The following is a 12,863-nucleotide window of genomic DNA, read 5'->3' on the forward strand; positions in this document are numbered from 1 at the left end:
CTGTTAATTATTGTTCTCTGAAAATTGCTGGGCACAGAATCTCTACAGCAAGTGCCTTAACCCTGTGAGATATTTTTAAATGCAGCCTCTTTGGGACAATTTAAGTTATCTAGACCCCCCCATATCCCCCCACACTTTTGCGGCCACAACTGTCCTTACTGCCAATTTCTTTGCAGGAGAGATAAAAAAAATGTGCAAGTTGTTTGTCAGCATCCACTGCTTTGCCTTTTAGCGAAGTTTGCGTTATAGAAATACCATATACAGACATACATCCTTCTGCTTTTTGTGAATCCACCCCCTTTCCACTAGCACACCCTGACCCTACAGGGGCGGCTCTAGGTTCATGGTGGCCCTGGGCAGGGAGCATAGGTTGGGGACTCAGTCGGGGCGGAGCGCGGAGCCAATAGAAGGGGGGGGTTCAGGGTGTTTGGAAATGGTACAGAGCCAGAGGCCACCAAATCCCTGCCAGGGGCCGCCACACAAATATTTATCCATCCTCAGAGGATTATTATATTAAGGATATATAATGATGTGGTGGCCCCTGGGATTTGGTGGCCCTGTGCAGGTGCACAGTTTGCACATGCCTAAGGCCGCCCCTGCCCCTGATTTATGGGTTTCTGGACTATTTTTTCCCATTCCCAGCACTGAAAGTAACACAAATCTATTTTTAATGTATGGTGTGAATGGCATTCTCACCATTTCAGTTTACCAAATAACTGGGTGTCATCCAAGCAACAAAAAAATAAACAGATGTAGGTCCACCACCTGTATCCAGCCAGGTTGTAACTCTTGCGCGCGCAATTCTTTTTGCCTTTTTTGCTCAAGTCCCCTACAGCGAGCTAGATGAGAAGTGTTTTTATAAAAACTATACTTAATTTAACAAAATAAGTTTCACGTGCCTTTTCCCTTATGCCAATTGGTAGGACCTTGAGCTCAGGGCTCGAGTCGGGGTACCACGCGGGTGGACAGCGTCCCCCCACGAGCCTCGGTTCAAATGGTTGCAATGAGATGAACCTGGACTACAGCTCCCAGAATTCACTGGACGGGGACACTGAGTGCCTGATCACAGAGCCACCAGGCAGCCTTTCTCCTGCGGCAAATGCCATCCTGTGTATCCCTGGCCTAGTCTGTTCTTTTATCTCAGGTTCACCCTGAACAGTAGGTGTCTGACCGAGCACAAATCGTGAAATTCTGACGCGAACCCTGCCCCTCTGTAGGAGGAGGGACACTTGCCAATCTCTAGCTGTACAAACGCATTTTTCCACACAACCGGTGCACTCAGCCTGCAGTGAAGGGGGCATGGGGGAGGGGCTCAACGCGAGGCCCTTGTGCATTTTTCACATTTCCGGTGCACCCAGCCTGCAGTGAAGGAGACAGGGGGCGGCGGGAGCAGTCCCTGGAAGCGAGGCCCCCTGCGCATCAGCTGCGGGGCTAACAAAGGAGTTCGAAAGGGGCCTTCACGGAAGAGGGGTCTGGCAGTGCAGCTCACAGGCCCAACGAGCCCCTGGGGGCACTTTAACAATCATTACCGCAGCCACAGAGCTCATGCACCAAACACTCGCAGAATATTCCGCAACACCCCTCCCCCCCCCCCCCCCCCCCCCCCCGAACCCCCCCCAATCCACCTCTTGGCCATCAGCGGATAAGCATCTTTAACATTCTGTAATGATGAAAAAAGCTGATTAATTGAGAACGTGTGTAATTTAGTACTTTGGACTGACTGCCTCGAAAGATGCCCCGTGGAAGTGGAAGTTTCTAAACACAGCTCCATTTGGAGGGACCGGGCAGTGTCTGGGGGGTGGGGCCGGGCTCCATTATGGCTCGCCACCCCCTGTGCACCGGAGCCGAGCCGGAGCCAGCCAGACATCTAGGCCGAGCCAGCCCTGTGCAGTGCTTGGCGTGCCCGCCTCTAGAGGAGAGGCACAAGGGGTGCAACCATCACACTCAACCAGAAGCCATGGCCTTGCCATGTACCCCCACTGTGACTGCACAGGAGGGCGCTGGGCACAGCTTCTCTCTCATGCCAGCTCTCCATCGACAGCCAGGACCGAGTGCCCATCATTAACCAGCTCAGCATGCAGCCTCCTTCTGCCCCGGGCTCTGCCAGACGCACGGCCCTCCCAGCATCACTCACGAAGAGGGCTCCGGGGACAACTTGTTCAACATCCAGAGATACTGCTTTTTACATCTCACGTCAGTCCTTCTTACTGTACTCCACTGGGCCAGGGTTGGTACTGCCATCCGCGGTGGGCACGTGGGGAGGGGCAGTAATGTATGGATTACGGAGTTTAACAGGTAAGTAAACATATAAATAAACAAGCACTGGCGTTGCCAATAGGTTTCGCATTTGGAAAGTTGGAGCTATTGGTTTTGTAAATGACATTTTATATTTATATATCGTTATTGGCATTGTCAATAACAATATATAAATATAAAATGTCATTTACAAAACCAATAGCTCCAACTTTCCAAATGCGAAACCTATTGGCAACGCCAGTGCTTGTTTTTTATACGTGCACAGGCAGCGCTGCACGAACAGCTCTTAGGATTGCCTTGCCTGTGACTATGAATTGGCTGTGCATGCAGGGGCAAGCCTGAGCTGAACCCTAGTATCACATAGTTCAACACTAATCTAGCCACAATACATACTAGTTGTTAAACCGTATTCCACTGCGGTTCTTTTTACATCTGATCCGACTCATGATACATCATTTTTTTTGGGCCAGGACAAACAACTTTAAACACAGAAAGAACACTTAGGGTGAAAACACATTGCTCTGAACAAGTGAATATGTAAGAGTTAGCGCGGTTAAAAAGTTAAGAGAAATATGGCCGTCTGGCATACCCTAGTGCTTGAAGCTCACATTGCCGAAGCCAACCATGTCGGTGTTTAGTAAACGCCGTTGGGGGTGAAGTTAGCGGTGTGGTGAGTACAAGAAGTACTCCAAAACCCGGAATGCAGCCCCGGGGTCACAAGAAGTAGAAAACAGACAACGCGCTGCCGCGGCGTCTAAGAAGAAAGTGAGAGCTGTGGGGAAACGTTAAGAGCATAAAAGTGGCGGTGAAATGGGAGCCGTAAGGGTGGAAAAAAAATTGACACAAAAGAATGCATGTGCCATGAGCGCTGTGAGGGGGATGGGCAAGCATGCCAGCATTCACGAGCAGATGGTCCTGTTTACCTATGGACGTGGAAACAAACATTAGTAACATCTAACCTAGCTTAACAAGAAACAGCACGACAATCAGTGCAAGTGATGCCGCACATAAAACATGCTGGTTACAGAGGTAAATACGGGTGAACGTAAGTGATCGGTGAAAACAGTGCTCTGCACAAGTGAATCGGTAAGAGTTAGCGCAGTTAACAATTTTTGAAAAGGACCTAACACCACGCTGTTGCATTTTTAGTATTGTTGGAACCGTTTGAGCTAGAAACAAAACATATTGTTGTTAAAATATGCAGACGATGTTGTAAATGCTGAAAATCTATAATTATGCGAAAATCACGCGACCGCACAATGGTATAATTCCAGTAGCCTTGCTTTAAGCCTACATGTATCATTAGGGCAAGTTCAGCGGACTTAGGGACACATACTTCCCCAGAAAGAAACTATGAGTCCTAGTGGAAGCAAAAACTTAACAGAAATATTGAAAGAATACTCAGTATATTATACTACAGTATATTAATTATAATGGTATACCACATGAACAGGAGAACAGTAATTGAATTAGTAATACGAATAATGACCATAATAAAACAGTACGCAGCACAGATCTGCGAGGCACACTAATGTCGGCACGGCGCTGTAAACATCTCAACATAGAACTCAATTGTAACTTTGAAAGTAACTCGCATCACGGTGACAGTGACAACAGGAATAACGCCGACACTCAAAATAATCACATTAATAGGTATCATACAGTGTGTAGTGATGCGGTGCTTATATTCAATAACCAGTTTAGGCCGAGCCGTGGTGGTATGTTATGTGCAAGGGAATTATTGGGAGGGGGCGGGAGTGTGTGCAGGAGGAATGGGACGACCTGAGAGGAGAGAGGCAAGATAACGGACAGTGCCCGACTGTTGTGCCCAATAATAACACGGAACTTGAAAAACGGGTTTGTGGGAAAGGAGGAAAAGTAGAAGGTTGGAAGGGAAAGGAACATGCACTGGGGAGGTGAAAAAAGTAAGAAAAGGGAAGGAAGCGAGGAGAGCGAGAGTACATATAGAAGGGAAGGTGGACAGAGAAGGAAGGTGAGGAAATGCAATGGGAGTGAAGGAAATGGTGGGAGGAAGGAAGGAAACGGCGAAAGGCGGAGTCAAGCTAGGGATGTGAGAAAGGAGAACAAGGCGAAAAGTGAGAGGATAATCTAGAAATAACGAAACAACCCAAGACAGAGAGAAGGAAGGGGGCTGAGTAGAGTGGGGGAAAGGGCAAGAAGGGCTGGGGTGAAAGGCCAACGCGAGAGAGAGGTAAGAGATGAGTGAAGAGAGAAAGTAGGGCTCGCAGAACAGAGGGTAAAGAGTTAGCAGGGTTAGCCTGTGTGCGAAAGCGCCATGCGCTTGGAGAGTGTATGCTGGCAAATGGCTGGAGGGAAGCCGGATGGGGGCGGGAGAGCCTGGTGGGGGGGCGGGAATGCGAGCGAGGGGAGGAGGCGGATTAGGGAGATGCGCAGTCTAGGTAGCATCAGTGGAAACTTAATTCACCACACACAGAAACAAGCTAAAACCGGGAAAGCAAGACTATTCCGCCATGCTCGGCTCGAAAAAGCAAATGGCCGGATGGGGGCGGGAGAGCCTGGTGGGGGGGCGGGAATGCGTGCGAGGGGAGAAGTGTGATAGGCAGATGGGCCGGATGGGGGCGGGAGAGCCTGGTGGCAGATGGGCCGGATGGGGGCGGGAGAGCCTGGTGGGGGGCGGGAATGCGTGCGAGGGGAGAAGTGTGATAGGCAGATGCGCGGAGGGAAGCCGGATGGGGGCGGGAGAGCCTGGTGGGGGCAGGCGGATTAGGGAGATGCTCGTGCGTGTGTGGTCACGTGACCCGCTTTTGTGGTCACGTGACCTCACATGCACTGTAAAGAAACCGCAGTGGAAACCGCAGTGGTTTGACTATTCGATCGAGCCCATGAATTTTCGCCATTCCATTCGCAAGCGAATGGTAATAGGCGAAACCTAATAAAAACGAATTTCGTAGCGCGCACTGCATCGCATTTGGTGATGCAGTGCGCAACGAAATTCGTTTTTAGGTCTCGCCTGTCGATGCGCATGCGCATCGAGCAAGCGAGAGTATTGGGACTTATCCACTCTTTACCTAACTTGCAAGGAATCGTGGCGATTCCTTGCAGTGCCCGTGACTTTTAAGCTCAATGCGCATGCGCATTGAGCTTAAAAGCGCGTGCACGTCCGTCTTGGTTTACCCGCTCCGCCCCCTCCCCTTCCCGCCGTGTCGCATTTCTCCTCCCCCCTCCCCTCTCTTCCCTCCGTCTTGTTTGGTTGTCCCTCCCCTTCCCGCCGTGTCGCATTTCTCCTCCCCCTCCCCTCTCTTCCCTCCTTTGCCGCAGATTGAATAGAAACTATTGGTTTAAAGTGGCATATATTCTGGAAGTACTACAATTTAAGAAAGAAAAAAAAGAACACTCACTTGGCACAAGTCCTACTGTCCATGAATTTGTATTTTTAAAGTGCCTTCTGATATTTCTGCTGATACTTGGCTTTAATAGTTGATATACTGAAAAGAACTCTAGAAATGGGCCTTTTTTTCCCCTTCATTTGCAATCCGTGGAAAAAAAATACAAAGAGGAGAATCGCAGCACTCTATTAAAATTCTAAATAAATAGATGGTTGCGTAAGAGCTTTCCTAGTAAACTGCTTGTGTGTTTTCTGTTTTTGTCTGGACAGTACTGTTTCTAAGCCATGTTGTAACGTGCATCGGGCTAGGAATTAACTAGTCTGACACGAGGGAGACATACTGTTCTCTGTGGCAAACCCAAGGAGCTATCTCGCCAGCTTTTTAAAAGGGGCACCTTAAAGAAACAAGTGCACAACAGTACTGAGTATTATTTAGGATGGAGAGAAACACAAACAACGATCAAAATCTGCAAGACGCCTTCATTCACAGCAGCACCGTGTATACCAGCAACACTTTTAAATGCATTAAATCCTATATGTCTTCGCGTTAAGCCAATAAACGTTCATTGTGCTACATTCTGCAGCTGGAAAAAATACAAACAGCACCCTTCTCCTCTCCAACGACTCACTTTACCCTCCAACTTTGGAAACAGGATGTAAACTCATGGGTGCCTGTTAAATCCATCTCCCAGACCCAATTTTCGGTCACACTTACCGGCTGAATGGAGCTGGCCACGAGTGTTGTGCTGCTCCGATCTCGTGGGTGTGTTGTGCCTATCTCCCACCTTCCTGCGCCTGTACCCCACCCCCCTTTTCCCCCACAACAACCCTAGCAGGTCTAGCCTCACACCTCCCTAACAAACCCCCTTCATGTCGAGCAGTTGTCGAAGCCCCTCCCACTGACAAATGGGGCACGAGGCCTTCTGCCTCCCTAAAACAAACACACATCAAAGACCGCCCCTTCAAACAAGCGGTTTCCTGGACGGGTGAAGAAATAGGATGAGGAGAGGAGAGACATGGGGGAGGGGGAGCGGGAGGGCTCGTGCAGGCACTTGATTATACCAACACGAAGACTGCGCTGCACCTCGTGCCACATTGCACCTCATTAGCACTCTCTGGAGCGCCACCTGGCTCACCTCACCGCCGCTGCGCTGAAGGCTGGAAGTAACACGGCACAAACGCACTCAGTGGGGCCGGCCTGCTGTTTGCACAGCACCTCGTGTACACAGACAGCCTCAGGGCGCTAGATATGACAGACCGCGTCCACGACAAAAAGGGAAAGCGTCATATGTCCATAATTAATTTACTAATTCCAGAATGGGTTTATCGTTCCCAACATGTGTGTCCATGTGGGCACAGATATGAAAGCAATGTCAACTCCCTTTGAAGGAAAGACCTGACACGAGGAAGCAGACAACCTGAGGAAACTCAGACAAAAGACAACTGGAATGAGAGGGAGCTGGCAGACTTGTTACATTATGTTTTGGGGATTTTTAGAGTGCACAGCTCAACCAAGACTGAAAGGTTTTTTGGTCATATTAAATGTTTTGGATTTTATCGTCATTAATATGTAAACACACACATGTATTGACTGTGTATTATTCATGTTTAGATTCATTTTAGCTAATACAGCCTGCATTTTAAAATAGCTAACGTCCGGTTGCCATTTTGTTACAAAGGCGTGCGCATTTTTTTATGAGAGAAGCTAAAGTACGTATTATCAAACACAATGTATTTTGTTTTCATTCCAGTGTGAATTGTTTTCTTTTACGCGATAACTATAGAATGACCTATTTAGTTGCACCGGTACACCTGCAGAGTACAAGCTAGTATAACGAATCTTGTTTTGTAGCAGATAACTAAGTGTGAAGGACGTTTAGAGAAGCTGTATTTGGGGGGCTACGGAGCTCTACATGTTATCTCTATGCTTTAACCTGATTTGAGCGTTTTATGGGAACCGTGAGTAGGTGTATCAATTGTTAGATTTGTTGATTTAAGCGAGAGCAATGTACAAGATAGCTCAGAAACTTTTTGCAGACATGCTTTGTCCACTTTTGACATAACTTAGAGTAGAGTAGGGATTAGTTAACTGTTCCCTTTGAGGTGACTGTATGATAATTCATCCTCTGGCTTATATTGTATCACACTCACCCTCACCCTCACACAGTGCTCACAGCCACCAGTCAGCCTCCGTCCTCGGTGCCTCCACACCATTGTTGCTGCGTAGCATGATCGGTACAGCGCTGCCACCTCACCTCTCAATGCTGTAGGTCAGGGCGCAAGGTGCGTGTCCCAGCGGCCACTCCAGCATTCAGCACCTCCTCGCCTCACCGCCTCGGTCTGCCTCTCACCTTCGCCGGCATCAGGCCTCCGCCCGCATCCCATAACTGCCATCTTGGGAGCGTAGTGCACCACAGGAAGGTTAAGGCGATCTCGCCCTCCAGACTTCTCCCCCAGGACTGCCGCCTCCGCAGTTTTCCGCTGTGAGTCTGCACGCCGAATCGCCTCCCAGCCGCTCACAAACAGAGTGCACATCTCCCGTTGCCGCAGCCGGTGGAAGTCTCCCCCTCAGTGCGCTGCCGTCATTTTAGATGCGCAGCGCCCAGCGCTCAATCGGGTGATTTTGCTGCACTTACACCCTTGTAACAGCACCAATGCGCCCCAGCAGCAGTCCAGCTCATGCACCAGGATTTCCGCAACCAGTTTTGCAGTAAGGGGCCACCTTAGAATCGCCAACCCCTCACCCTCAACCCCTCACCCTCACTCACTCACCCTCAACCCCTCACCCTCAAACCCTCACCCTCAAACCCTCACCCTCACTCACCCACCCTCAACCCCTCACCCTCAACCCCTCACTCTCACTCACTCACCCTCAACCCCTCCCCCTCGACCCCTCCCCCTCAACCTCACTCACCCTCACTCACCCTCAACCCCTCACTCACCCTCAACCCCTCACCCTCAACCCCTCACTCACCCTCACTCTCACTCATCCTCACTCACCCTCAACCCCTCACCCTCACTCACCCTCACCCTCACTCACCCTCAACCCCTCACCCTCACTCACTCACCCTCAACCCCTCACCCTCAACCCCTCACTCACCCTCACTCTGCCTCAACTACTCCCCCTCACCCTCACTCACCCAAAACCCCTCACTCACCCTCACCCTCACTCACCCTCAACACCTCACTCACCCTCACCCTCACTCACCCTCAACACCTCACCCTCAACACCTCACCCTCACTCACCCTCACTCACCCTCAACACCTCACCCTCAACACCTCACCCTCACTCACCCTCACTCACCCTCACTCACCCTCACTCACCCTCAACCCCTCACCCTCACTCACACTCACCCTCACTCACACTCACCCTCACCCTCACACAGTGCAATAGTTCTCAGACCATTTCAGTTAGAGCTTTTAGAAATGTTTATGGCTTCTTTTATTTGTAATACTTTAGCATTGGCTACAGGAAACAAAAATGCTAAACATTTACAAAAAAAACCCATAAACAATTCTAAAAGCACTAACTCTAATGGTGCGAGACCTATTGCATTTCCAATGCTTCTTATTTGTATGTTTGCTTGCCTGTTAAACTCCGTAATTCATACATTACTACCCCCCCACACTCTGCCCCTCCCCACGTCACCGCCCTGCAGGACCTCCTGCTGACCGCGGCTGGATACTGCGCTCCACCCCAGCACAGCTCCACCTTTACCCAGGGACATGTTTCATGAGCCTGGAGGGCTCTTTGCAGTGGCCCCTAGCTCAGAGGATTTATCGCCCTCCCCCTCCCCCCCTGCACCTAATCTTCAGGAAATCAAGGGGCGCGGGGCAATTCAAAGACCTTGTTTGTGCTGCTTGGTTCTCCACTTGACCCCTCGCACATATCCCCCCCCCCTTGAAAAAAAGGTACCCCGAGTCCCAAATTTGAACAAAAATGTGGCCACCAAACTCAACCAAATTCATAGTTTACAAGTTTCACTGCAAATCACAAATTGGACGTTTTTTCTTCACAAAAGACACATTAACCCCCAATGTATCAAATACTAGAAAGAGTCAATTCTGTGGGGCGGTGCAAGGAGTCACAGACCCCCAAGTTTACTACCACCAGCATCACGGATGAACAAAGCACAGGAGCCTTTCATTTACTGCCTTCACCACCTGCCTTTGAACCTCAACCACGGAGCACTTGAAAAAACATGGGTTAAGAGCCTCCCTCGTGGCAGTGTGTCCCAGAAAATATGTAATGCTCCTAAACTCACAGCCCCCGACAGCCCTTTAGGTGCACGGCTCTAGATTCAAAAGAGGAATACAGAGTAATGTCACACAATAAAACCAGAGCTTAAAGCAGAGGGGGACAGAGAGCCAGGGAAGCTCACAGTGGCAGTCCTTAGAGACAAAGGAGAACTGTAAAAAACAAAGAGCGATTCCAAGAAATAAACACCAAGATCAAAATAAATAGCAGAAATAAATAGAACTGACAGTATAAAAACACAAAGACAACGAGTGACACCAGACAAATGCCAACAGAGGATCACATTATCTTAATATTTACTTTGTCTAGTTAATCGTGGGACATTAAAAGGCTAAAACCCCGTGATCAGGCCTTGATTACGCTGTCCTATAAAATGTATAAAAGCACAGGGTCCTTGCATGCGATATTACCCTTCTCAATGCTGGCACACCGGCCAAAAACATAAATCTCTCCAATAAAGGAAGGACATTCAACACTTTTTTAACCAAGCAAGAGGCAGGTGAAGTTATGGTTCGTCTCACAGCAAAGGCCACAGTCTCTGGTCTCACAGATGTCTCAGCATTTCAACCACCTTTACATAAAGACTTTAAAAATAATTCCACTTGGTAAGCTTCTTTGCGCTTAGATAGAAGGAAACCTCGAAATAGCAGAATGTCAGCCTCGGACAGCAGTAATATTAATGCCAACATGTCACAAATAAATGAGAATACAGATAACAGACATTAAATAGATTATCCGTAGCATTAACAGTTATTAAATAAAAAGAATAGAGCTAAAACGAAAATATTAAATATGGATATATCCATGGATATGGATATATCAATCACCAGCATTATTAATTACCACAACCAGGGAGTCCTCGCCAATCACCAAAGAACACAAACCAGAGAGACCGGGCCCCCCCTTACAGAGGGGGCACCGAGGCTCACACAGCAGTCGGACTTTGACTTACCTGCAGTTCGGTGGGGGGTCCAGGGTGATTTCGGCCAGTTCTTTCTGAATCCTAAAAAACAGAACAGTGCACACATGTTAGAGCGCTTCGGTAAAAGTTCAAACATTGCATTACAGCCGTGCATGAGCGCGAGCAGAGTGTTGTGTCACAGAGACCCGCCCACTGCATGATTACACTACACAAACTACGATGTTGGCAGGCACAGGGATCAACAACCTTCCAACAACCAGCCCGATGACTCAGTGGGTCGATGCGCCAGCTGCGGAGATGTGTGATACCTGCAGGTTACAGGGTGGACCACTGGACCGCTCCGCCTTTCATCTTTCACAAGATGACGCCATGACTACTGGGCCTTGAGGACACAGCAGTGACAAAGGAGTGTGTAAAAAACACGTTGCATTCACTGCTCCTGCACTTAACACAAAGATACAGGCAACCTAGGCTCATTTGATTGAGAACGCTGACAAATATGTGACACGTAAAGCGCCTCGACGCCCTCTTGAGTTTGTCTGCGCTATATAACACTACTACATGTAAGTAAATAAAAGGTGAGCATGTCCAGCAGGCGATATGCTTCTTATTGCACATAAGCACTGGATAAAAACACAAATAATCCACAAAGGTGCCATCAGAACTGCAACGAATGGGGCTGTAAAGCAAAATGTATCGTGCTGTGAGCGGCTTCACACACCAGCGAGCTGCTAGCATAGCGCCTGGAGGCGATTCAGTTCACAGTGCGCTTTATGAGCTCGTGCAGCGCGGCCATTGTGCTTTAGCCACTGCCCCGTGGCCTCTCTGAATGACTTTCCTCCGCCCCAAGGAGATGCAATGGGGCAATCAAAGGCTATAAAAGGGCTGGAAGTAAAAGCTTAAAAACAGAACCCAGCAAAGCTGTGAAAAGCATTCCAGTCTGAGCACCGCGGCTCACCGTGACGGCGGCCGCCGAGGGCCTGATTTCATCCGAGCAGGATTATAGCAAGGGGCGCCTGAGCCACGGGGCCCCCAGCTCATGGAACTCGGGGGCAGGAGCGGTCTCGACAAAGCAGAGAGCAGGACTGGGGGCGAGGCAGAGAAAACAGTACGACTGACTGGGCCCCAGCCCTACAAGTGTTACTCTGCAACGCGCGCCTGAGCCACGGGGCCCCCAGCTCATGGAACTCTGGGCAGGAGGGGTCTCGACAAAGCAGGGAGCAGGACTGGGGGGGGGGGGGTTAGGCAGAGAAAACGGTACGACTGACTGCGCCCCAGCCCTACAAGCGCTTCTCTGCTGACTCCATCTCCCCACTCTGCCGCTTCTTAACCCCCCGGCAGAAGATGGCCCGCTCACATTGAACACACAGCAGTGCATGCGATTGTTCTTATTTATAAAGAAGAAACGCTTCTCAGAAATGTTGGTGCATAAGATAGCTCGTATGGATAACGCGCCTGCGCCAGAAATGTGCTTTGAGGTCTGCCTCGGCCGCAAGCGCCAAATAACAAGCCGGGCCATCAAAAGATGTATTCAGGGAACAAATGTCATGAATACTTCAAATAAAGGCTTTAAAATAACAAAAACATGTCTTTTTCAACATTTTACATTGTCTCTAAAGTCCATACGATGATACCCCTAAAATGGGTGTCATTCATTAAATTAGCGTTTTTAGCATGAAACATTCAAGAACGCCCCAAACCATGAGGTGTTACCCAAGACATGTTTGTCATGTTCTCTCTTCATTTAGTCTATATTGTTATTAAACGCGAAGCAAGCTTATTTTGTACTAACCACATACAAGTGAGGTTTTTGCAGAGCGCATGCCCTGAACTGAATTACTTCACCGTGCTCTAAAACTGGATGGTTAAGGAAATGACACATAATGAGGTGAGCAGTGGGCTGAGGATCACACCTTTGGTCAAGTGGGGAAGCCGGGATATTAGTGCATCTAACATGCATTTAAAATAAAGGCCTTTACTCAAATCAGGCTCATTTTTAGGTTGGTTTTATTTTAAATCATGTTATTTACAGCAGGTGAACATGGATCTGTAGGCATAGA

The 12,863-nt window shown here is 48.9% G+C and overlaps 1 protein-coding gene across 1 annotated transcript in view; it reads right to left on the minus strand.

The window, feature by feature from the left end:
* The window catches only part of LOC147689343 (ubiquitin-conjugating enzyme E2 E2-like), a 650,182-nt gene that overhangs the window by 393,647 nt on the left and 243,672 nt on the right, over nt 1-12,863 (minus strand). Inside the window, exon 3 of the mRNA XM_086942154.1 lies at nt 10,834-10,884. Coding sequence (XP_086798280.1) covers nt 10,834-10,884 — 51 coding nt within the window. The remainder of the gene's footprint in view (nt 1-10,833; nt 10,885-12,863) is intronic.

The sequence above is a fragment of the Lissotriton vulgaris genome, chromosome 10 (assembly GCF_964263255.1).
Source record: "Lissotriton vulgaris chromosome 10, aLisVul1.2, whole genome shotgun sequence".
Lineage (NCBI taxonomy): Eukaryota > Metazoa > Chordata > Amphibia > Caudata > Salamandridae > Lissotriton > Lissotriton vulgaris.